This window comes from Pan paniscus, chromosome 11, assembly GCF_029289425.2.
Source record: "Pan paniscus chromosome 11, NHGRI_mPanPan1-v2.0_pri, whole genome shotgun sequence".
Taxonomy (NCBI): Eukaryota; Metazoa; Chordata; class Mammalia; order Primates; family Hominidae; genus Pan; species Pan paniscus.
In genome coordinates, this window is record NC_073260.2 from 27,677,945 (window position 1) to 27,704,360 (window position 26,416).

The 26,416-nt window shown below is 36.1% G+C and overlaps 1 protein-coding gene across 4 annotated transcripts in view; it reads left to right on the top strand.

Moving 5' to 3' along the window:
• Nucleotides 1-26,416, top strand: part of SHOC1 (shortage in chiasmata 1) — a 115,773-nt gene that overhangs the window by 42,766 nt on the left and 46,591 nt on the right. For all 4 annotated transcript variants that reach the window (XM_055117251.3, XM_034967985.3, XM_003810863.6 and 1 more), the window contains 5 exons: nt 4,132-4,239; nt 5,991-6,099; nt 10,766-10,860; nt 13,801-14,043; nt 24,278-24,694. In XM_055117251.3, the coding sequence (XP_054973226.1) occupies nt 4,132-4,239; nt 5,991-6,099; nt 10,766-10,860; nt 13,801-14,043; nt 24,278-24,694 (972 nt within the window). The remainder of the gene's footprint in view (nt 1-4,131; nt 4,240-5,990; nt 6,100-10,765; nt 10,861-13,800; nt 14,044-24,277; nt 24,695-26,416) is intronic.

Below are 26,416 nucleotides of genomic sequence, written 5' to 3' on the forward strand. Positions count from 1 at the left end.
TAGTTCAGGGATCATCCAGAGATTTTTTAAGCAGAGTTTATACATAGAGTTTGGGGCTCCTCCTCTGTTGCTCTTTCTTTTCCTGGATTTCTTCCTTTATCTTCCAGCTGCTGTGGTAACCCTGAACTCTAATTCACGTAGAACTGTCCTCTCATTCTTCAAGATAATAAGACCACAGATTTTTATCCAAGTTCTAGTTGACCCAGCTAGTACGAAATATGTCATCCCTTCGAGTGAAAAGCTGTAAAAATGGGAAATTCACTCAGTATCAATTCCCTTCCCATTTCTGCATGCTTTAGACTGTAGTACCTTCAGATAGTCATTTTACATATTTTGTTGAGAGTTATAAATGCTATCTACAGGAAGATTGGTCCAATAGGAGCTATTGCTAGAAGTAAAACTCCATTCTGTTTTATATACTAGTTTTTAAATTTTCTTTTTATCTCCTAGGATTCTATTAATATCTCTGAAATGTAGATGAATATTCCTTCCCCTTCTCCTCACTTTATGTATTTTATAGATGGCTACTGTCATTCTATAGGATTTAGAGGGGAGAACTAATATATGTGTTTCCTGCTTTCTTAAAACAAAAGCCAGATAATTTTGAAAGAAGTCAATTATAACCTCATTTGAAACATAGGCTAATCTAATTAAAGCTAAGATCTTAGAGATCTCTAAGATCCTCAAGATCTCAGCTTTAATTAGATTAATCTGTTTGAAAGGGAGAAAGTTTTGGTGAAAAAATATGCTAAATTTCTTATTTTATAAATAGGAGAACTGAGACGTAGCCTTTTTTAATTGATAGAAAAAATAAAGATTGAAATACATGTATTATAAAATTAATGATAATGCATTGATTTACCATAAGATGTTCTCAGCCCCCAAAGCTTCTTAAGCTGATAAGCAACTTCAGCAAAGTCTCAGGATACAAAATCAATGTGCAAAAATTGCTAGCATTCCTATACACCAACAACAGGCAAGCCGTTTGTATGGAACCAAAAAACAGCCCAAATAGCCAAGATAATCCTAAGCAAAAAGAACAAAGCTGGAGGCATCATGCTACCCAACTTCAAACTATGCTACAAGGCTCCAGTAACCAAAACGGCGTGTTACTGGTACAAGAACAGACACATAGACCAATGGAACAGAATAGAGAACTCAAATAAGACCACACACCTACAACCATCTGATCTTCAACAAACCTGACAAAAACAAGCAATGGGGTAAGGACTCCCTATTTAATAAATGGTGCTGGGGGAGCTGGCGGAGCTATATGCAGAAAACTGAAACTGGACCCCTTTCTTACACCATATACAAGAATTAACTCAAGATGGATTAAAGACTTAAATGTAAAACCCAAAACTATAAAAATCCTAGAAAAAAATCTAGGCAATACCATTCAGGACATAGGCATGGGCAAAGATTGCATGACGAAAACGCCAAAAGCCATTGCAATAAAAGCAAAAATTGACAAATGGGATCTAATTAAACTAAAGAGCTTCTGCACAGCAAAAGAAACTATCATCAGAGTGAAGAGACAGCCTACAAAATGGGAGAAAATTTTTGCAATCTCTCCATTTGACAAAGGTCTAATATCCCGAGTCTACAAAGAACTTAAACAAATGTACAAGAAAAAAGCAAACAACCCCCAAAAGTGGGCAAAGGACATGAACAGACACTTCTCAAAAGAAGACATACGGCCAGGTGCAGAGCCTCACACCTGTAATCCCAGCACTTTGGGAGGCCGAGGTGGGCAGATCACTTGAGGTCAGGAGTTTGAGACCAGCCTGGCCAACATGGTGAAACCCCGTCTCTACTAAAAATACAAAAATTAGCCAGGCATGGTGGTAAGTGCCTGTAGTCCCAGTTACTGGGGAGGATGAGGCAGGAGAATCACTTGAACTTGGGAGGTAGAGGTTGCAGTGAGCTGAGACCACGCCATTGCACTCCATCCAGCCTGGGTGACAGAGCAAGACTCTGTCTCAAAAAAAAAAAAAAGAAGAAGAAAAAGAAGAAGACATACATGCAGCCAACAAACATGAAAAAAAACCCTCAACATCCCTGATCATTAGAGAAATGCAAATCAAAGCCACAATGAAATAACATCTCATGCCAGTCAGAATGGCTATTATTAAAAAGTAAAAAAAAATAGATGTTGGTAAGGTTGTGGAGAAAAAGGAATGAATGCTTTTACACTGTTGGTGGGAGTGAAAATTAGTTCAACCATTGTGGAAGACAGTGTGGCGATTCCTCAAAGACCTAGAAGCAGAAATACCATTTGACCCAGCAATCCCATTACTGGGTATATATATACCCAAAGGAATATAAATTATCCTATTATAAAGATAGATGCACATGTATGTTCACTGCAGCACTATTCACAATAGCAAAGACATGGAACCAACCTAAATGCCCATCAATGATAGACTGGAAAAAGAAAATGTGGTACATATACACCATGGAATACTATACAGCCATAAAAAGGAATGAGATTATGTCCTTTGCAGGTACATGGATGGAGTTGGAAGTCATTGTCCTCAGCAAACTAATGCAGGAACAGAAAGCCAAACACCGCATGTTCTCACTTATAAGTGGGAGCTGAACGATGAGAACACATGGACACATGGTGGACAGAACAACTCACACTAGGGCTTATCGGGGGGTGATGTAGGCGGTGGAAGAGCATCAGGAAGAATAGCTAATGGATGCTGGGCTTAATACCTCGGTGATGAGATGATCTGTGCAGCAAACCACCATGGCACATGCTTACCTATGTAACAAACCTGCACATCCTGTACATGTACCCCTGAACTTAAAAGTTGATAACATGTATAACTTCTGAACTAACAGAGAAAAAAAAATAAAAAAAAATCTGAGCAATAGAATTAATTCTGTGGAAATAAAGAAGAGCAAAGCAAGCAAAAGGCATTGGAAGCATAAAATAAGATTATAAAAGTATCACCTTTGTTTGAGTAAATATAAATTGGTTAAGCTTCTCTATTAAAAGAGAGATCAATTGTTAGATTAAATTTAAAAAGCAAATATAATGACCATATGTCTGATTCAAAGATCCTACCAACTGCAAGATGTATTATCAACTTAAGAATTTTTAGGGAAGAAAGAAACATTCTAAATGCACATACAGATTATAAGATGCATCATAATTTCAAAAAACAAAATACAAAATCTATGTCTTTCAATAAAGAACCACTGAGTATGTTGTTTTCAAGAGTTGAGCCTTAAGAAAAGAAGGAAAAAAAGCCAAAAGGTAAAAAATAAAGGAATAGGCAAAATGTGTCAGACAGCTGGGGAAGGAAGGCAGGAAGGCAGGAAGGAAGGCAGGAAAGGAGGGAGGGAGGGAGGGAGGGGAAAATAAAAGGATAGGCAAAATGTGTCAGACATCTAGGGTGGAGAAGGAAGGAGGGAAGGGAGGGAAGAAAGAAAGCCAAAAGATAAAAAAAGGGATAGGCAAAATGTGTCAGACAGCTGGAAACAGAGGAGGGAGGGAGAGAGGAAGGGAGGGAGGAAGGAAGGAAGGAAGGGGGGAGGGGAGGGAGGGAAGGAAAGAAGGAAGGAAGGAAAAAAGGAAAGAAGGCAAAAGATAAAAAAGGGATAGGTAAAATGTGTCAGGCAGCTGGAAAGGAAGGAGGAAGTGAGGAAAAAAGGAAGAGAGGGAGGGAGGGAAGAAGGGAGATAAAAGAAAGAAAAAAGAAAGCCAAAGTGGCAGTATTCATATAGACAAGTAGAGTTCCAGCTAAGCAAGGCATAGAAAGTCACCATATATTGATAGAGATGAAACCCTTCAAAGCGACCTCATTCTTTGAAGTCTGTGGCTTATGGATTGCCCACCCTATCTTACCTTCCAGTGATTATGTAGATTTTGCCATTTTTATTTTCCTTGGGTAATTCTGATTGACAGTTGAAGGGCAACAAGGAGTGTGCATGGGGGAATAGTTATTTACCTAAGTTAGCATTTTCTTCAGAAGTATAAATCTCTACTTCTCTCTAAAAGGAAAAATTGACATGCAATAAAACAATAAAGACACTTTAAAAGGAAAATGCCACTGAACAAGGTTACAGAAAATTAATTTAATGGTACATTTGCTAATAGCAGAGTTTCTTCCTTTTCAGATCTTACTAACAAGCATGGAATTGAGGATATCGGGGATATAAAATTCAGCTCCACAGAGATTTCGACCATTCAAAGCCAGAGTGAACCAGAAGAGTGCAGTAAACCAGGTAGAAATTTTGATAAATCATTGAGCTTATTGGGGATTACCTATTTATGATGTAAAAGTACAGTACATTCACATATACAGTGTACTGTGGGTCAGTTTCCATGTTTAAAATTGGATTGTTATAATCCTGTCATTTTTTCTTATTTGCTCCTTTATATTTATTACTATTATTAACTTAGATTTCTACTGGCATCAAAACTGAATAATAGGCCTAGTGCGGTGGTTCACGCCTGTAATCCCAGCACTTTGGGAGGCTGAGGTGGGCGGATCACTTAAGATCAAGAGTTCAAGACCAGCCTGGTCAATATGACGAAACACCATCTCTACTAAAATTACAAAAATTAGCCAGGCAGGCATGGTGACACATGGCTGTAATCCCAGACACTCAGGAGGCTGAGGCACGAGAATGGCTTGAACTGGCGAGGTGGAGGTTGTAGTGAGCCGAGATTACACCACTGCACTCCAGCCTGGGCAACAGCTAGACTCTGTCTCAAAACAAACAAAAAAACCCCTGAATAACAAAAAGATGGCAGTTACAAAGGGTGTAGAAGAAGAATGGAGGAAATAGCATTAATATTAAAAATAGAAACCTTAAAATATTATAGCTCAGTAAATAAAATTTCATATTTCATCTCAATATTAGCAATCTTGCTGACCACTGTCACATTTTTTTAAATTTGAATTTTTAATCTCCCAAAGCAATGTTATCGTTCTCTATGTCATCATTATTGTTAATATTATTCTACCAAATTTTGAATCTCAGAATCATCTTTTGTTCCAGTACAATGCCAAAGTATGTTGCTTAACTATATTGATAGCCCTGATACTTAATTACATTTATAATTGGATCTTCTGAATTATCTATTTGAAAGTTTACTGCTTTATTTATGAAAGTAATAAAACCACACTTACTAGTTAGCAATACATGAGAATCACTTTTTCAAGCCTGCCCTATAAATATATAATTTTGTGCTAGGCCATCTAGAGTCCAGAGTCATTAAGGTGAATAATTACTCTTTATAATACAGTTTGTTTAACATCACTAATAATTAGTATGGAAATAAAAATAATAATTTTTTTCTTTCTTTGGAAATAAAAATAATTCTATTGCCTAAGTACTGACAACACAAGCTGTCAGAGTCAAAAGCCTTAATACATATAAAGCTCTTGGAATTTATGTTAAACACAGTAAACTCAATAAAGTTTAGCTATTAATGTATGTTTTAAAAATCACCACGGTTGTAATTGAGACACAATGTTATATATATGTAATTCCTTATATAGATAGACATTTAAGACATTTTATCTCTCAACTCAAATTTCTTTTTATTGAAATATTTTTGTTTTAACAGATGACCAAACATAATAGTTGCTTACAAAATGTTCTAAATTATACTTAATTTTTATTTATTTATTTATTTTTTTAGAGACAAAGGCTTGCTCTGTTGCCCAGGTTGGAGTACAGTGACACAATCACAGCTCATTGCAATCTCAAATTCCTGGGCTCAAGCAATCATTCCAGCTCCGCTTCCCAGGTAGCTAGGACTACAAGCATGTGCCACCACTGCTGGCTAATTTTGTACTTTTTGTAGAGACTGATCTTGCCATGTTGCCCAGGTCTTAAACTCCTGGACTCAAGTGATCCTCCCACCTCAGCCTCCCAAAGTGTTAGAATTACAGGTGTGAGCCACTACGCCTAGCCTACTTAATATTATTCAATGTTTACATAACTTTAATTTTCATATATTCCAGGAGAGTTAGAAATGCCACTAACTCCTCTATTCCTAACATGCCAACATTCTTCAGTGAATTCATTACGTATAGAACTTCAGACATTTCCATTATCTCCGGTTTGTAAAATGTAAGTAAAGATTATATCTAGAACCCATGTTGCAATTCAGAACAAGCAGTCTTTATTTAAATCTCTCCATATAAAAGCAATTTCCAAGATACCTCTATGAAAAAATTTAAGAGCTAGTACAGTGTCTGTAATAAATAACTAAAAGGAATATATAAATTTATGTATATATTTGGTTTTATATGCAAAGAGTATCTTTAGAAGGGCACCCAAGAAACAAGTAATATTGGTTGTATCCAGAAAAGAACTAGGTAACCTAGCAATGTGTGTAGGAGATTTTTCACAGTATGGCTTTTATACATTTCAGTATTTTTAATGTGAATATATTATCATTAAAAATAAATAACTTAAAAAAATTTTAAGATCCTGGCATTGGAATAGTATGCTTAGGACATTGCCACTGGACACTTGCTAATGGCACTGTCTCTACTGGCAGTCACTGCCATGAAAGGCAATGTAGTGGTGTATTAGTTTGCTAGGGCTGCCCTAACAAATACCACAGATTAGATGACTTAAACAATAGAAATTTATTCCTTCACAGTTCTGGAGGTGAGAAGTGAAAGAACAAAGTGTCAGCCGGGTTGGTTTCATTCTAAGACCTCCCTCCTTGGCTTATAGATGTCCCTTTGCCTTCATATATTCTTTCCTCTATCATTGTCTATACCCCAATCTCCTGTTCTTATAAGGATACCAGTCACATTGTATTAATGGCCCTGTTTAACTTAATTACCTCTTTAAAGACCTTGTCTCCAAATACAGTCACATTCTGAGGTACTGAGGATTAGGACTTCAACATAAGAATTTTATGGGGACACAATTCAGCCCATAATAAGTGGTTAGAAGCTCTGAACTAGAGCCAGATTGCCTAGCTCTATCACTTTCTAACTGCAACCTTAACTGTTCTGTGCCTCAGGTTTTTAAAATCTACAATACTGGGATAATAATAGTATCTATAAGGTTGTTAAGAGGTCTACTAAAAGATTTGTCATAGGTCTGTGGCCAGAAGTAGCCAAAGATCACAGAGCAGTGTGGACAATCGTTGATCAATAGATTTGGCTATCAGTTTATTCCCATTAAGAGTGCAAGAGTCCTTGCTCTGTTATGGATGTCCTATCTCTAACAGAGGACATCCACTGACCTTGTTCACCTCTTGTCAATGTGGTCTCAGTAATGGGTGGACCAGACATACAGAACCAAGGCTTGATTAGTAAACTTGTTCAATACCCCATCATTATTGCACAGAATAGTCTGAAATTGTAGAATTGATATTGCAGGGCTAGGTCATTATATTCTAGTTTGAGCCAAAACTGCATAGCTTAATAGCCCAGCATCCTTGCCCTTTGATAGAGTCTGAGATAGCTTTCATTGCTGTCTTAAACCATGCAGCACACATGTAACTTAATGTTTTCTAAGATTGATTAGTCTGCTATCCTGGAATAAAGCCATTCCATTCCTCTGCTTCTTGCGCCAGTTAAAAAATTGGGAACATAACCAGTACAATTAGTCTACTGTAAACCTAGAACTTAATGTGTCCTAAAATAACATATTTTCAGGAAGATGACAGTGAAGTCTACAAGTCTCTAATGAATTATTCCAGGACTGGAAACTGTGGGAACTGTGTGTGTTAGGTTTGAATTCTTGTTATAATTAGCTGATCTGCCAGAGGAGAGTGCTATTTGGATTACTGGGACCAGCTGGAGTCAAGGCTGTATAATTCATCACTGGCTGCTTAGGCTTCTATTAATGGTCTCAGGAAAGTGTCAAAGCATAAGACTGAGGGCCCTAAATATATCTTTATCTTCTGGCTAAGAATTATTTACATTTCTAGAGTAAATTTGTGCTATACAGAGTTCTATCATGAACTAAGAATTGTCCATATCAGATATGAGCCCTAAAAAGAGCATAGGACAAGTATGGAAACTACATATACTTTGTTTAAATACTTTTAGTTCTCTTGATAAGGTACAAGATATTTATTTGCAGGACATATACTGTTTTTGTTAGTGCCCTTTTACTCTTTTATTTAGTCCATACACCCTAATCCATCTGTTATGACAGACTGGCATTTTTAGAAACAGAAACTAGCAGAAATTAGTATGATCTTTAATTTCAGTTTGATTTTAAAAGTATTTAAACCATAATAAGCTCTTTTTAATCACAAGTTATATGTCTATTGTTATAACTCAAATATCTAATAAGAATTTATGAAAAAAATCTTAACTAATGACTTACGATTTGGCAAAGTTAGAAAAAAAAGGCTTTCAAATTAGCTAATGGTTTTAGAGCCATTTGAAACAACTGAAAGAAGTTTTCCCCTCACTACTACATTTACCAGCAAGAGATAAATCACTTCCATTTGTTTGGCAACTGTAAAAGCTTAAAAATCCATATTTTAAAAATGAGTTTACAGTAGTCCCCCTTTATGCTGGGAGAATAAATTCCAAGACCTTAAATGGATGCCTGAAACTGCGAATGTTATTGAACCCTATATATACTGTTTTTTCTCATATATTCATACCTATGATAAAGTTTAATTTATAAATTAGCCATAGTAAGACATTAACAGCAATAACTATGGTAAAATAGTAAAATAGAACAACCATAACAAATACCATCCTCATTACTCTTGTGCTTTGGAGTCATTATTAAATACAGAAGGGGTTACTTGAACACAAGCACTGTGATTCTGCAACAGCCGATCTGATAACTGAGAATGCTACTAAGTGACTAATGGGCAGGTAGTGAGTATATATAGTGTGGATATGCTGGGCAAAGGGATGATTCACATCCTGGGCGAGATGGTGTAGGATGGCATGAAATTTCATCACACTGCTCGCAACAGTGCAATTTAAAACTTATGAATTGTTTATGGAATATTCTGTTTAATAGTTTGGACTGCAGTTGAACACAGATAAATGAAACCGAGTATAGTGAACTCATGGATAAGGGGGAACTACTGTATATCTCAACTGTAAAACTAAAAACAAGGAGAAAAGGTGTTAAAATTTTTTTGAAAAAAAGAAGGAAAAATAACAAAGAATGTTATTGTAGCTTTAACTTATTTTTATGGTCCCAATTATTTTTATTTCAGAGCACAACATTTTGGCTGAAAATAATACCCAGTTAACAATATTTTTAGTGCCTACCACATATAAGATTCTATGCTAGATTTTATGGGCTAAAAAAGAAAAGTCTGTATGGCATAAGATTTTATTAAGCTACTAACTGACTGCTGACTTGTGAATATATTTTTATGAACAATGTATCAGATTCAGACATGCCTTCAGAAAGCTCCATTAAGAGTGAAAATGTGTGTCTATATTGGACATGGCTTGCTAAATATAACACCTTCCTTTCACTTTAAAATAGTTGCTTACAATCTGAGGTGTTGTCAAAGAAACCTTGGTAAGATTCAGGAATTGTCTAGATTCTCAAATTTTCTATCACATGACCAGATTTTTGGATTATGTGGGTAAACTGGATGCCTTAGACATAAAACCTAGCTTTCCACTGCCCTAGACTGTCAATTTAACTGGCAATACTTATAATTAGCATGCTCATATATGTTCCATATGAACAGAGAAACAGAATACAATCAGTTCTCACTCAGGGTAGCAGGAAGCTTGGGACACAGATTAAGTGGTTTATGAATTAATAGTCTTTCCCCTACGAAGGCTAGTAGCATCATAGCTACAGATGAGCTGTAATTTACACTGATTGTCATGCTTATTTTCTCCCTTCTCCCCCCCCCCCAGTACCCCTAAACACACATACACAGACACACATCACTCACTCACAAACCCACCAAGATTGAAGGTCTTGAACTAAACTTTAGGACTCTGCCATCTCCAGAGAAGGACTTTTTCACAGTTCTGATCCTCAGCCAGTAGAGGATCCAGAATTTCTATATGGAATGGACTTGGGGACAGCAATTTTATAAAAATTTTTGTTGAGGTTGCTATGTGCATGGTAAGCATGGTAATTTTACTTAGATTGTATTTTTATTTTTGGTGGCGTATAAGGTTGACGCTAGCATAGTTTATGGAGGGAAGTGCTAAAACTCTCCCAAGTCAGCCCTCTCTGGCTCCAGGTTCCATTAAGGGAGGTAGAGGTGGGAGTAATTTACAGTCAAGTAGAAACAATTGAGTTTACAAATTACCAAACTTTCCCAAGGATGGAGGAAGTGAGTACTGTGTTTGATATTTGGTCTGTAGAACTCGACTGCAGTTTACACATTTATAAAGTCAATTTTTCACTTGATTTTGAGTGTAAAAGTACTTTAAAAATACTTTTTAAAAATAAAATTTTGGGCCAGGCGCGGTGGCTCACACCTGTAATCCCAGCACTTTGGGAGGCCAAGGTGGGCGGATTACTTGAGGTCAGGAGCTGGAGACCAGCCTGGCCCACATGGTGAAACCCCGCCTCTACGAAAAATACAAAAATTAGTCAGGCATGGTGGCAGACACCTGTAATCCCAGCTGCTCGGGAGCCTGAGACAGGAAAATCGCTTGAATCTGGGGCAGAGGTTGCAGTGAGCCAAGATATGCCACTGTACCCCAGCCTGGGCGACAGAGCGAGACTCTGCCTCAAAAAAATAAAATAAAATAAAATTTTATTATACAAAAGACTCAATATTATTAATGTATTAAACTTTAACTCTTTTTTTCAGTAATTTGCTTACTGCTGAAGAATCAGCTAATGAATACTACATGATGTGGCAATTAGAAAGATGTAGAAGCCCTTTGAACCCATTTTTGCTTACAGGTAAAGATTAATTGCTTTTAAGTGTTAAATAGAAAGTATAGGTAAAAAGGTACAACGAGTAGAAATGTGGGATATCCTTTTTCTTTGACCATTTCTTAACAGAATATATAACTTCGCCTAAAGCTAAAATACCAAGATATCTTCCATAAGGTTCATTATGCTAGGTGCAGAAGTATATGACAAGATCCGGATCTTGCTGATTTTCTGGGTAATTCCTATACATGGGAGAAGGAAAAGAAAAGAAATGAAATACAAGTAGTACATAAAACTGTCCCATACAAGTAATTTGTATTTCCAAGGTTGTGAGTTGTTTGTAAAAAAAATAAAAATAAAAATAAAATCTCATCTAATGTTAAAAGTTTTAGTTGCCCAAGCTTTCCAAAAAGGACATTTAAAAACATTTTAACAACGGCCGGAAATTAGCCGGGAGTGTCGGAGCGCACCTTTAGTCCCAGCTACTCGGTAGGCTGAGGCCCAAGAATCACTTGAACCTGGGAGGCGGAGGTTGCAGTGAGCCCAGATGGCGCCATTGCGCTCCAGCCTACGTGAAGGAGCAAGTCTCTGTCTCAAACAAACGAACCAACAAAACAAAAAAAATGGCCGGGCACCGTGGCTCACACTTGTAATCCCAGCACTTTGGGAGGCCGACCCGGGCAGATCATTTGAGGCCAGGAGTTCGAGACCAGTCTGGCCAACATGTTGAAACCCCCTCTCTACTAAAAATACAAAAATTAGCTGAGCATGGTGGTGCACGCCTGTAGTCCCAGCTACTCTGGAGGCTGAGGCAGGAGAATCGCTCGAACCAGGGAGGTGGAAGTTGTAAGAGCTGAGATCACCACTGCACTCCAGCCTGAGCAACATGGTGAGACTCCATCTCAAAAATAAATAACATTTTAGCAAAACTTGTTTATAGTTTAACAAAATAATTTTGAGGTGAATATACATTTCACATATATATTCAAAATTTATCTGAGTAAGTTAAACTCTTGTCTGTGTCTGAACTATTCCATCACGGAAATGGAACTTTGGATAAGGTATTGTTTTAAAAATTTTTTAAATGAATCACTGAGTTGCATTTGGAGGCCAAAAACAAAGTGAAAACAGGAATCCTGGGAAGCAAGTAAGCACCAAAGCTGGCTTTCACTCCAAGCTTTCTATTAAACCTTGGAGACTTTGAACTTCTGTTTTGAGGTCGACATGTAGTGTAGAGTCAAGAAATATCCTACGTGGAGGGTCTGATAGGGGACCCCTACATAAAACTGGGAATTCAACAAACTACCATCAAAATAAGAGCATACAAAAGTAAACCACCATATACAGAAGGGAACTCCGAATAAATTTGCATATTTCTACCTTGGAGCTGGAAGAGAGGAAAAGAAAAAAAATTTCTCTTAAGTACTGCTAACCAGAAGGCAGCCATCATGCCTGGTTGCAGTCTGAATTCAAACCACCTATATACTTTTAAAAATAGTGGTGATTTAATTTAAAGTGGTCCCAGGTTGACAGTGCCTCCCAAACACATAGAGACAAAAGTAAATCCTTTCTAGAGGAAAATAAATTTTTTTTCTGGAAGAATGTACTTCAACTCATGCTTCAAAGACCTTCCACAAAGTTGAAAGAAACACATGCTAATAGACAACAATCACAAAATATATTGGCATCATCAGTGAGATACAGCAGAAACATTAGACATCAAAATCAGATCATATATTGAAATTATCAGTTACATAGTATAATATACTTTTAAAGCAAAAAAAGGGGGGAACAAGATGTCTTGTATTATTTCTTGCAACTGCATGTGAATCTACAATTATTTCTATCTGAAAAAAAGGAATGGACTGTTGATATACACAACACAGATGATCTCAAAATAATTATGCAGAATGACAGAAACCACAAAAAATTCATATGGTATAATTCCATTTATATAAAATTCTAGAAAATGTAGTTTATAGTGTCAGGAAGCAGAACAGTGGGACAGGGGTTGGGGGATGAGGAAGATTAGAAGGGAGGTATAAAGAGGTAGGAGGGATACAAAACTTCGGAGGGAATGGATATGTTCATTACCTTGATTGTGGTAATGGATTCATGAATGTATAAATATGTCAAAACTTATGAGACTTTTCACTCTAAATATGTGTAGTTTATTGCATGTCAGTTATACTTTAATAAAACTATTAAAAATTATACCTATTTTATAGAATTATTTAGGGATTAATTAAGAATAATGCATGTAAAGAAAGCACTTAGCACAGTGCCACATGTTTTTTAGTAACTTGTAATTACTATTATTAATATTAGTATTTTTAAGTTTTAATTTCTTCTTAATATTACTGTCATTATAAAAGCACCATTCCAAAATTAGAGTTTCAAAATTTATAGTCCTAATTTCAGGTTGATGTTTATAATGCAGATAATAATATTAGGTAGTTGTGCTACTTCAGTTCCTCCATATGTTATGATTTCTCCCGTTTAGGCTAGAAAGTAATGAGGCAGTAAGCGCTGTACCACCATATCTAAGATGATATAGTCATCATAAAATCTGAACAAATATTTCTTCTTGTTTAGGCTTATTATAATGAGTTAGAATTTCTAATTTAATAAAGCTTGTATTACTTCAAAATGTTAAACATTAATTTAATAATTGAAAATGGTCAAACAAAATAAGATTTCCTTCTACTAAATATTAGAATAATTTTAACTTTTTGAAATTTTCAAAGAGTGAAATAAATCCTTTATGTGACTTCTACTGCTACAATAGCTTAAACTTTTACAAATATTAGCATCTTGAGACAAAAATACCAGCTATAACTTCAAGTTTCACTTATTTTCTAAAGCATAAAAATGCATTTCATAAAGAAATTGCAGTGTGGTTCTGTTTATTATGTTTTGTTTCTTTTGCTTTGTAGACTGTTTCTAACTATTTGTTTTTTTTTTAAGTGCCAAGAATTCAAGAGCCCCACAGCCAATATTCAGTTACAGATTTGAAAAAGATATTTTCTGTTAAAGAAGAAAGCCTTGTGATTAATCCGGAAAAGGCAGAGTGGTGGAAACAAGCAGGACTAAATCTGAAAATGATGGAAACATTGGAACATCTGAATACATATTTATGTCATGATAATTTGTCTTCTAATGACACTAAAATTGAGATATTTTTGCCTACGAAAGTGCTTCAATTAGAATGTAAGTACATCACAGTAAATATTAGTTATGTAAACATTTTCAGAATGTGAAAATGTTAGATTCTGGATTTCCTCTAGGTAATTGGGAAAGTCACTAGGTTCTAGCATTCCATATAGGCCCTGGCTCTGCCAGAATTTATGACTTTGGATTTCTCTAGGTCCCATTTTCTTGAAAAAATGATGAAGTTTGACTAGCTAACCCTAAAATCTTGTTATGTCCTAAAATTCTATAGTCTCAGTTTTTAAATTTCTAGCCATTTTCATTTAAAGTGACTTTGTTTCGTTTTATAAATGATTAAATTGCTAGCAGTTTCTGTTCACATTGGCTTAGACGCAAACCAGCATTTTGCAGTAACTGTTTTTTGACCTAATAGCTGAACATTAGCATTCAATATCACTCTTTAACAATAGAGGACCTTCGTTTGTTACTTAAAAGTATACTAATTCATTTTTTACTGTACAACTTAAGAAGGCAAAAATGTCTTTTGAGTATCTATGTCTTGAGCTATTTGGGTTGCTATGTACAGCATTATATTAATAGTAAATTAAACGTATTTAGCATGAATTATATATTTTGTGTGTGGGGGGGGGTTGTTTTTATTGTTTGTTTGTTTGTTTTGAGACACAGTCTCACTCTGTTGCCCAGGCTGGAGCACAGTGGCATGATCTCGACCCACTGCAACCTCCACCTCCCAGGTTCAAGTCATTCTCCTGCCTCAGCCTCCCAGGTAGCTGGGATTACAGGTGCCCGCCACCATGCCCGGCTACTTTTTGTATTTTTAGTAGAGATGGGGTTTCACCATGTTGGCCAGGCTGGTCTCGAACTCCTGACCTCAAGTGATCTGCCCGCCTCAGCCTCCCAAAATGCTGGGATTACAGGCATGAGCCACCGTGCCTAGCCAGATTTGGGAAAGTTTATAGTTTATTATAGGATAATGAACATATTTAGAAATGAATTTTAGAAATTACTGTCTATGTTGGGAGATTGGTCTAAGGAGATAAGGAATCTGAATAAGAATTGTTATCAGCAAGGAGTGTTTCAAACACAGAAGACAGAACGATTTTTTTAACATATACCCAGTAATGGGATTGCTGGGTCGAACGTAGTTCTGTTTTAAGTTCTTTGATAAATCTCCAAACTGTTTCCACAGTGGCTGAACTAATTTACATCACCCACCCAGAGTGTATAAGTATTCTCTTTTCTCCACAGCCTTACCAGCCTCTATTGTTTTTCGACTTTTTAATAGTAGCCATTCTGAATGATATGAAATGGTACCTCATTGTAGCTTTGATTTGCATTTCTCTGATGATTGGTGATGTTGAGCACTTTTTTCATATGTTGTAAGTCTTGTAAGTCTTCTTTTGAGAAGTGTCTGTTCATGTCTTTTGCCCATTTTTTAATGGGGTTGTTTTTTGCTTGTTCAATTGTTTAAATTCCTTGTAGATTCTGGATATTAGATCTTAGTTGGATGCATAGTTTGTGATTATTTTCTCCCATTCTGTAGACTGTCTGTTTACTCTGTTGATAGTTTCTTTTGCTGTGCAGAAGCTCTTTAGTTTCATTAGGTCCCACTCAGCAATTTTTGTTTTTGTTGCGATTGCTTTTGAGGACTTAGTCATAAATTCTTTCCCAAGGCTGATGTCCAGAATGGTGTTTCCTAGGTTTTCCTCTATGATTCTTACAGTTTAAGGTCTCACATGTAAATATGTAATCCATCTTGAGTTAATTTTTATATATGGTGAAAGGTAGGGATCCAGTTTTAGTCTTCTGTATATGGCTAGCCAGCTATCCCAGAACCATTTATTGAATAGGGAGTTCTTTCCCCCTTGCTTATTTTTGTTGGCTTTGTTGAAGATCTGATGGCTGTAGGTGTGCGACTTTATTTCTAGGTTCTCTCTTCTGTCCCATTAGTCCTTGTATCTCTTTTTGTACCAGTACCCTGGCATTTTGGTTACCCTAGCCCTATAGTATAGTTGGAATCAGTAATGTGATGCCTCTGGCTTTATTCTTTTTGCTTAGGATTGCTTTGGCTACTCAGGTTCTTTTTTGGTTTTATATGAACTTTAGAATAGTTTTTCCTAGGTCTGTGGAAAATGATGTTGATAGTTTGATAGGAATAGTGTTGAATCTGTACATTGCTTTGGGCAGTCTGGTCATTTTAACTATATTGATTCTTCCAATCCATGAGGATGTAATGTTTTTCCTTTTATTTGTGTCATCTATGATTTCTTTCAGCAGTGTTTTGTAGTTCTCCTTGTAGAGGTCTTTTATCTCATACATGCACTAATATGTTCATCACAGCACTATTCACAATAGTAAAGACATGAAATCAACCTAGGTGCCCATTAACACGGATTGGATAAAGAAAATGTGGTACCAATGAGATACCATCTCATGCCAGTTAGAATGGCGATCATTAAAATGTCAGGAAACAACAGATGCTGCAGAGGATGTGGAAAAATAGAAATGCTTTTACACTGTTGGTAGGAGTGTAAACTAGTTCAACTGTTGTGGAAGACAGTGTGGCAATTCCTCAAAGATCTAGAACCAGAAATACCATTTGACCCAGCAATCCCATTACTGGGTATATACCCAAAGGATTATAAATCATTCTGCTATAAAGACACATGCACACGTATGTTCATTGTGGCACTATTCACAATAGCAAAGACTTGGAACCAACCCAAATGCCCATCAATGATAGACTGGATAAAGAAAATGTGGTACTTATACACCATGGAATACTATGCAGCCATAAAAAAGGATGAGTTTTATGTCCTTTGCAGAGACATGGATGAGGCTGGAAACCATCATTCTCAGCAAACTAACACAGGAACAGAAAATCAAACATGACATATTCTCACTCAAAAGTGAGAGTTGAACAATGAGAACACATGGACACAGGGAGGGGAACATCACACACCAGGGCCTGTTGTGGGGTTGGGGGCTAACGGAGGGATAACATTAGGAGAAATACCTAACGTAAATGAAGGGTTGATGGGTGCAGCAAACCACCATAACATGTATATACCTATGTAACAAACCTACACATTCTGCACATGTATCCCAGAACTTAAAGTATAAAAAAAAAATGTGGTACATACACAACATGGAATAGTACCCAACCATAAAGAAGAATGAAATCATGTCCTTTGCAGTGACATGGATGCAGCTGGAGGCCATGATCTTAAGTGAATTAACTCAGGAATAGAAAACCAAATACTGCATGTTCTAGTGGGAGCTAAACATTGGGTATTCATAGACATAAAGATGGCAACAATAGAAACTGGGGGCTACTAGAGGAGGGAAGTGGGGGAAGGGGTTGAAAAACTAACTATTGAGTACTATGCTCAGTACCTGGGTGATGGGATCAGTCATAGCCCAAACCTCAGCATCATGCAATATACCCAGGTAACAAACCTGCCCATGTACTCCTAAATCTAAAATAAAAAGTTCAAATTATTTTTTTAATCACAAAAAACTACAAATAGCAAATACCAAAATATATAACAGATGTATAAGTGCTCCTTGGGATAAATATATGATAGACAATTAACTGTCATCATATCCCTGTCTCTGTTTCCACTCATTTCTATAGTGTACTCCTGTGGCTCACTAGTAATATAACCACAGTGGTAACACAAATTCCAGGTTCAAAGGTAACCTAAGAAAATCTGCTTTCTTACTTCTTGAATATTCCTTATAAAAAGAACAATAAGGGATGTAAAATAAATTTTTTAGAAAGACAGAAGACAAAGATATTTGGTTGGCTAGGAAAGAGAACAGATAAACAGACAATATCAAGCAAATACACACCAGTCCATCTTAGGCCTAGATGGTACCCACGGTGGAATAAGAATGTTAAATAAGATTAGGTCAGGTTAGTAGACAAAGAAAAGGGAGAAGACTTTATGAGGTCTTGAAATATCCATATAATGTATTAAATCTATAAAACTATATAAAGTCTTTATTGTGATTTGTAACTAATTTGAGATTAAAATAAAACATATCATTCATATTTGATATTCTTGATATCCCATAAATTATTATGATAATTCTGAAGTTGGAAATGCTGTTGGAAAATGATAGCAATACATTTGCTTGATGCAAGATTGCCACAAAACTTCAATTTGTAAAAAAATGAATGTTTAACAGTGTAATTAAATGTATAGCAGTATAATTCTGAAGTTTAAGTAGCAATAACTATATCTGGAACCCATGCCAAGTGGTCAGGGTAGGGGTGCTTAAAGAGAGAATAATAAAGGAAAATAATGAGAAAACTGAAATAATAAACAGTTTCTATTCACCTGCTGAACATACCAGATTACCACTAGAGAATATCTGAAAAGTGGCACTCGGATCTTATTCAGCCCACATATTATTGACTCATATGGTGTTTTAATTAGTTAACAACTTTTTTTTTTTTTTTTGAGACAGAGTCTTGCTCTGTTGCCCAGGTTGGCGTGATCTCAGCTCACTGCAACCTCTACCTCCTGGGTTCATGCAATTCTCCTGCCTCAGCCTCTCGAGTAGCTGGGACTACAGCCAGGCACCACCGTGCCTGGCTAATTTTTGTATTTTTAGTAGAGATGGGGTTTCACCATGTTGGCCAAGCTGGTCTCAAACTGCTGACCTCAGGTGATACGCCCGCCTTGGCATCCCAAAGTGCTGAGATTATAGGCATGAGCCACCGTGCCCAGCCAGTTACCAACATTTAAAATTTGGCAGATTTCACATATATAATCTGTATTTTGAATTTATTTTTTAAATTCCAAAAACTGGACTCAGATTCTGATATGGCAACAATTGGCTGGAGGCGTTAGCAGCTTACCACATTAGACAGACCATGCACTCTCCAGCTCACCGTAGTTCCCAGGACTTACAAATTGAGTCCTGTTGTTACTTGACATCTGACCCTTTGGTCTTACATTTAGGTATAGTTAAGAGGAAAGTAAAATGTTTCTTATACCAATACCTCTAATAAAAGCAAAAAAAAAAGTTATAAACTACATTTTGGAAGGAAATAATACAAAGTTCATCTATACAAGCAAAGATTGTGATTTAAGCCATAGCCATACATTTTACTAATTTACATTAGTTGGCCCTATAGGCATTTGTTTTTTTTCCAAATCAATTTTATGAAGTATAATTTACATAAAATGAACTGCACCTGTTTTATTTTTATTGCACTCACAGATATGGTTTATTAAGGGAAAGGACACATATTAGAATGAGCCAATAAAAGAGATGCTTATGATGGAATGTAGGAAGGCTCCAAATGTGAAGATTTCATTGTCCCCAGGATGCACTACTCTTTTGTCACTGATACATCATAATATACACAAATGTTGCCAATCCAGGAAGACTGCACCTATTTTAACTGTACAGTTTGATGAATTTTGACAAGTATATGCCTGTGAAACTACCACTACAATTAAGATGCAGAGTATTTCTATCATAAAAACGTTTCTTTATGCCCCTTTGCAGTCATTCTCCTTCCATCTCACCTCTCCTCCTCACTAACCTACCCCCCTGGTCCTTGACGACCACTGGTATACTTTCTGTCACTATGTATTATATGTTTCCCCTATCCTAGAATCTCACTTACGGAATGAAATAGTATAAGTTTGTTTGTGTCTGCCTTCTTCCACTGAGCATAACATTTCTGAGATTCATTCATGATGTTGTGTATCACTAGTTCATTTATTTTTATTGTTAAAAAATTTTTCATTGTATGGATATACCACAGTTTGTTTATCAATTCCCCTGGGCTTTTCCCCCAGTTTTTTTATTATTGTGAATAAAAGTTATAAATATTTTTGTGCAAGTCTTTTTGTGGAAACATGTTATTTCTCTCTTTAAATTTTTTTTATTTTTTAAAAATTAATTAGAGATGAGGTCTCAATCTCTTGGTCTCAAGCAATCCTCCCATCTGGTCCAGCCAAAGTACTGGGATTACAGGTGTGAGCCACCGTGCCAGGCCACACATTATCATTTCTCTTGAGTGAATATCTAGGAGTCAGATTGCTGAGTCTTATGTGTATGTTTACTTTTATAAATTACAAAGTAATTTCACCATTGCACATTTTCACCAGCAATGTGTGAGAGATCCAGTTACCGCATATCCTTGCTAACACTTGGTATTGGCAGTATTTTAAATTTTAATCATTCTAATGGGTGTGTTGTGGTTATTTCATTGTGGTTTTAATTCTATTTCCCTGCTGACTAATGATGTTGGGCATCTTATTACATTTTCATTGGCCATTTGTATATAATTTAAAAAAAAATACAGGCACATCTCATTTTATTGTACTTCACTTTATGGTGCTTCACAGATAATTGTGTCTTTTACAAATGGAAGTTTTGTGGCAATCTTGTATCAAGCAATTCTTTTGCAGCCATTTTCCAACAGCATTTCCAACTTTAGAATTATCATCACAATTTATTTGATATCAAAAATATAAAATATGAATGATGTTTTATTTTAATCTCATTAGTTATATATCACAATAAAGACTTTACATAATTTTATAGATTTAATACATTATATGGATATTTGAAGAACATGTGCTCACTTTGTGTCTCTGTCACATTTTGGCAATTATCACAATAGTAAGTATTTTTTTCTTATTATTATATCTGTTATAGTTATCTGTGCTCAGTTACCTTGATTTTAATTTTGTAATTGTTTTGGGGTGCCATAGACCCTGCGCATACAAAAAAGTGAATTGAATTAATAAATGTGTGTGTTCTGACTGCTCCACTAACCAGCTGTTCCCTCATCTCTGTCCCTTTCCTTGGCCCACTCTATGTCTGTCGAGACACAACGATACTAAAATTAGGCCAATTAATAACCCTACAGTGGCCTGTAAGTCTTCAAGTGAAAGGAGGAGTTGCACAACTCTCACTTTAAATCAAAGGCTAGAAATGATTAAGTGAGAATGGTATGTTGAGAACCGACCTAGGCCAAAAGCTAGGTCTCTTGCTTTTGGCCAGTTGCCAAGTTGTGAATGCAAAGGAAAAATTCCTGAAGGAAATTAAAGGTGCTACTTTAGTGAACACACAAATGATAAGAAAGTTAAATAGCCTTATTGCTAATATGGAGAGGGTTTGAGTGGTCTAGATAGATCAGACCAGCCACAATATTCCCTTAAGCCAAAGCCCAGTACAATGCAAGGCTCTAACTCCTTTTGATTCTATGAAGGCTGAGAAAGGTAAGGAGCTATAGAAGTTTGAAGCTAACAGAGATTGGTTCATGAAGTTTAAGGAAAAAAGTCATCTCCGTAACATAAAAGTACAAGGTGAAGCAACAAGTGCAAATGTAGAAGCTGCAGCAAGTTATCCTGAAGATCTGGCCAATATTATTGATGAAGATGGCTACACTAAACAACAGATATTCAATGTAGATGAAACAGCGTTCTATTTGAAGAAAGTGTTATCTAGGACTTTTATAGCTAGTAGGGAGCAGTCAATGTCTGGCTTCAGAGCTTCAAAGGGCAGGCTGACACTCCTATTAGGGGCTAATGCAGCTGTTGACTGTTGAAGCCAAAGCTCATTTACCATTCTGAAAATCCTAAGGCCCTTAAGAATTATGATAAGTCTACACTTTCTGTGCTCTATAAATGGAACAACAAAGCCAGAATGATAGCACATCTGTTTACAGCATGGCTTACAATATTTTAAGGCCACCGTTGAGACCTACTACTCAGAAAAAAAGATTCCTTTCAAAATATTACTGCTCATTGACAGTGTACCTGGTCATTCAAGAGCTCTGATGGAGATATACAAGAAGATTAATGTTGTTTTCATGTCTGCTAACACAACATCCATTCTGCAGCCCATGGATCAAGGAGTCATTTCTACTTTCTAGTGTTATTATTTAAGAAATACATTTCATAAGGCCAGAGCTGCCATAGATAGTGATTCCTCTGATGGATCTAGTCAAAGTCAATTGAAATACTTTTGAGAAAGGATTCACCATTCTAGATGCCATTAAGAACATTCCTTATTCTTGGGAGGAGGCCAAAATATCAACATTAGCAAGATAGAAAAAAGTTGATTTGAACCTTCATGGATGATTTTGAAGGGTTCAAGACTTTAGTGGTGCAAGTACATAACTACAGATATGGTGGAAATAGAAAGAAAACTAGAATTAGAAGTGGAGCCTGAAGGTGTGGTTGAATTGCTGCAATCTCATGCCAAAACTTGAACAAATGAGGAGTTGTTTCTTACGGATGGGCAAAGAAAATGGTTTCTTGAGATAGAATCTGTCCCTGGTGAAGATTCTGTGAACATTGTTGTAATGACAACAAAGGATTTGGAATATTCCATAAACATAGTTGATAAAATAGTGGCAGGGTTGGAGAGGATTGACTCCAATTTTTTTTTTTTTTTTGAGACCAAGTCTCACTCTCACCAGGCTGAAGTGCAGTAGCATGATCTTGGCTCACTGTACCCTCCGCCTCTCAGGTTCAAGCAATTCTCCTGCCTCAGCCTCCTGAGTAGCTGGGACTACAGGCATGCGCCACCATGCCCAGCTAATTTTTGTATTTTTAGTAGAGACGGGTTTCACCATGTTGGCCAGGATGGTCTCGATCTCTTGACCTCGTGATCCGCCTGCCTCGGCCTTCCCAAAGTGCTGGGATTATAGGCATGAGCCACGCTCCTGACCTTGACTCCAATTTTGAAAGAAGTTCTACTCTGGGTAAATGCTGTCAAACAGCACATGCTACAGAAAAATCTTTCGTGAAAAGAAAAGTCAGTCAGTGTGGCAAACTTCATTGTTGTCTTAGTTTAAGAAATTTCCACAGCCACACCAACCTTTAGCAACCACCACTCTGACAGTCAGCAGCTGTCAACATTGAGACAAGACCCCCTAGCCGGGCACAGTGGCTTTCACCTGTAATTCCAGCACTTGGGAGGCCAGTGTGGGAGGATTACTTGAGCCCAAGAGTTCAAGATCAGCCTCGGCAACATAGCAAAACTTTGTCTCTCCTAAAAATAAAAATAAAAATAAAAGCCTGGCATGGTGGTACGCACCTGTAGTCTCAGCTGGTGGGAGGACTGCTTGGGCCCAGGAGTTGGAGGTTGCAGTGAGCTATGATTGTGGCACTGCATTCCAGCCTGGGCTACAGAGGAGGACCATGTCTCAAAAAGAAAAAAAAAGAAAAAAGACCCCCCCACCTTTGCAAAAAGTTTATGACTTAGTAAAGGCTCAGATGATCATTAGCATTTTTTGGCAATAAAGTATTTTAAAATTAAAGTATGTACTTGTTTGTTTAGACATAATGCTATTGTACAAAATACACTGCAGTATAGCATAAACATAACTTTTACATTTGTACTGGGAAATCAAAACATTTGTGTGACTCACCTTAACATATTTACTTTATTGTGATGGTCGAGAACTGAACCCACAATATCTCTGAGGTATTCCTGTAACAGCTTTATCAAGATACATTTCACATACCATACAATTGACTCATTTAAAGTAAACCATTCTATGGTTTTTAATATAAGCCCAGAGTTGTGCAATCATCACCACAAACCGTTTTAGAAAACTTGTACCATCCCCAAAAGAAATCCTGTACCCATTAGTGGTCACTCCCCATTTTACTCAGCTCTGGAACCACTGTTCTCTCTCTATAGATTTGCCTTTTCTGGACATTTTATATAAATGGAATCATACAATATGTGGCCTTTTGTGACACTTCTTTCACGTAGCATGTTTTCAAGATTCATCTATTTTGTAGAATATGCATATCTTATGTGAACTATTGTTCAAGTCTTTTGCCAAATTTTTAATTGGGTTCCTTTTCAAATATAGAGTTATAAGGAGTTCTTTATATATTTTGGATACAGTCCTTTGTCAGTTATATGTATTGCAAGTATTTTTTTCCATTGTGGCTTTCCTGGTAGGTAAGTGTTTGACCCATGGAGTAACTGTTACCTGCAAGGGTATGATTCATAAGCCTATCAGCAAAAGGGCTTTACTGGAATGTCTTCTTTGCTTGGTAAACTAGCTCCTATAGTAAGAAAAAGGGTGCTAAATTTTGATCCTTTTTAAAAATTTATTTTATTCAGACCAAAAATTGATTTTCAAAGCAGTAAACAAAGTGCTCGTAAAGATCAAATTACATTAATAAGAAACCACAACTAAAAGTTATTCAAATACCTAATAGAACACTCGTTTAGGTGTGGAAGTTACTTGTGTGTTTTTATTTTCTGTTTTCAGCATGTCTAGAACATAAAAGTCGTTCTTCACCTATTGCACTTATTGATGAAAAATCTACAAATGCTCATTTATCACTTCCACAAAAGAGTCCATCTCTGGCAAAAGAAGTACCAGATCTATGTTTTTCTGATGACTATTTATCTGATAAAGGAGCAGCAAAAGAAGAAAAACCAAAGAATCACCAAGAACCAGTAAACAGAATAATCCAAAAGAAAGAAAATAACGATCACTTTGAACTTGACTGCACAGGACCATCTATTAAATCACCTTCCTCTTCAATAATTAAAAAAGCATCTTTTGAACATGGCAAAAAACAAGAGAATGATTTGGACCTTTTGAATGACTTTATTATGCTGCGAAATAAATATAAGACTTGCACCTCAAAGACTGAAGTCACAAACAGTGATGAAAAACATGGTAGGTAATTTAATAATATTTTGCCATAGATATGGTAGGCTCAAGGACTAAGTACATAATTTATTATAGAAGGCAAGGAGATAAAGTTCTTCTAGATAAAGTTATGTTATTTTTTGTAGTCAAGGAAAATGTCATTGATTCTTGATACTTCTTGTATACAGATAGATATGGATATATAGGCATGATTTAGATACAGATACGTATGTTTCAAAAAGTCTAAAAATGCATTTGAATTTATAACAAAAGCCACTATTTGTAAAACTTGCTTTCTACAACATGGCCTTACAAATTCATAGTATCCTAACTTTTGTTGGTCAATTCTGCATTCTTTTTTCTCTTTTAGCTGTCAGTCCTGTCTCAGTATTTTAAATTATATTTTTATGTGTACTTGAAAGAAAACTTTCTGTCTACTTAATTGTTTCTTTCTAACATTACCTAACAGTTTCTGTTTGAGTTGTAACTGTCTTATATCCACTGCTTACAGCCACATCAAAGGCAATATAATGTGTCATATCATTTTACTTCTCATAAAAATAAAATAGGCATTCCAGAATAAGTTTGACATAGGTTACCCTGATGAAATAAATACAACAATATTTTTTTTTATTGGCTGCTATTGTTTATTCCTAAAATCCAGTACACATTGATGCAACCTAATGACTAGGGACATTGGAAACTTTTGATATTTATATATTGTTACATTCAGAAACACCAGAAATATTTTCTAATGATCAATTTGTTTGATAAATCCTATTCTTTCTTTCTTCATAAGGTTAATAATATTATCATAAATAGAAGTATCTTTATGCTTTATAAAGCACTTTTACATCTATTGTCATATTTGATCTGTTTAGAAACATTGTTGAGGAATCAAAGTAGGTAGTATTACCGCATTTCGCAGTTAAAGAATACAAAAATATTTATGTGACTTAGAGACAGTTAGGTCTTACTGCCTCATATACTATTAATAGACACAAGATCTTCAGTTCTTAATGTCATGATGGGTATATTTATTTTTCCAAAAGATGTGACAGCCTTTTATAAATCTGCTTAAAGTAATATTACTGGGGCTGGGCATGGTGGCTCACACCTCTAATCCCAGAACTTTGGAAGGCCGAGGCAGGAGGATTGTTTGAGGCCAAGAGTTTGAGACCGGCCTGAGCAACATAATGAGACCACATCTCTAAAATTAGCCAAGTGTGGTGGCACACACATGTGATCTCAGCTACTCAGGAGGCTGAGGTGGGCAGATGCCTTAGCCCAGGAGTTTGAGGTTATGGTGAGCTGTCATTTTTAAAAAAGTAATATTACTGTGTCAATCAGTGCATTTCTCATGGTAAAAATGCAGAATAATATTTAAAGATTTCAGAATTTTGTGATCTTTTCTATTTCTACATATTCAACTTAAAGTTACTTTTTATGTAATAGTTTGGCCACCTTATAACTTACCTTACCAGATGACAATTCTGTATGTAACTGAGCTTTTTCTAACCAATATTTGGACCATAATTCAAGCATCGCTTCTGCATAAAAATAAGCAAAATATAAATAATTATTTTATAAATGTGATACAAAAATAAGAATTTTTCAAAGATTTGTTATTCTCAGATTTGTTCATGTTTTCTGATTCTATTTATATTTGGTACAAAAAAGGAATCCACCCCAAAATTAACACTGACATCTTCTGGTTGCCATAGTGGTGATAATGGCTTATGATAGGGT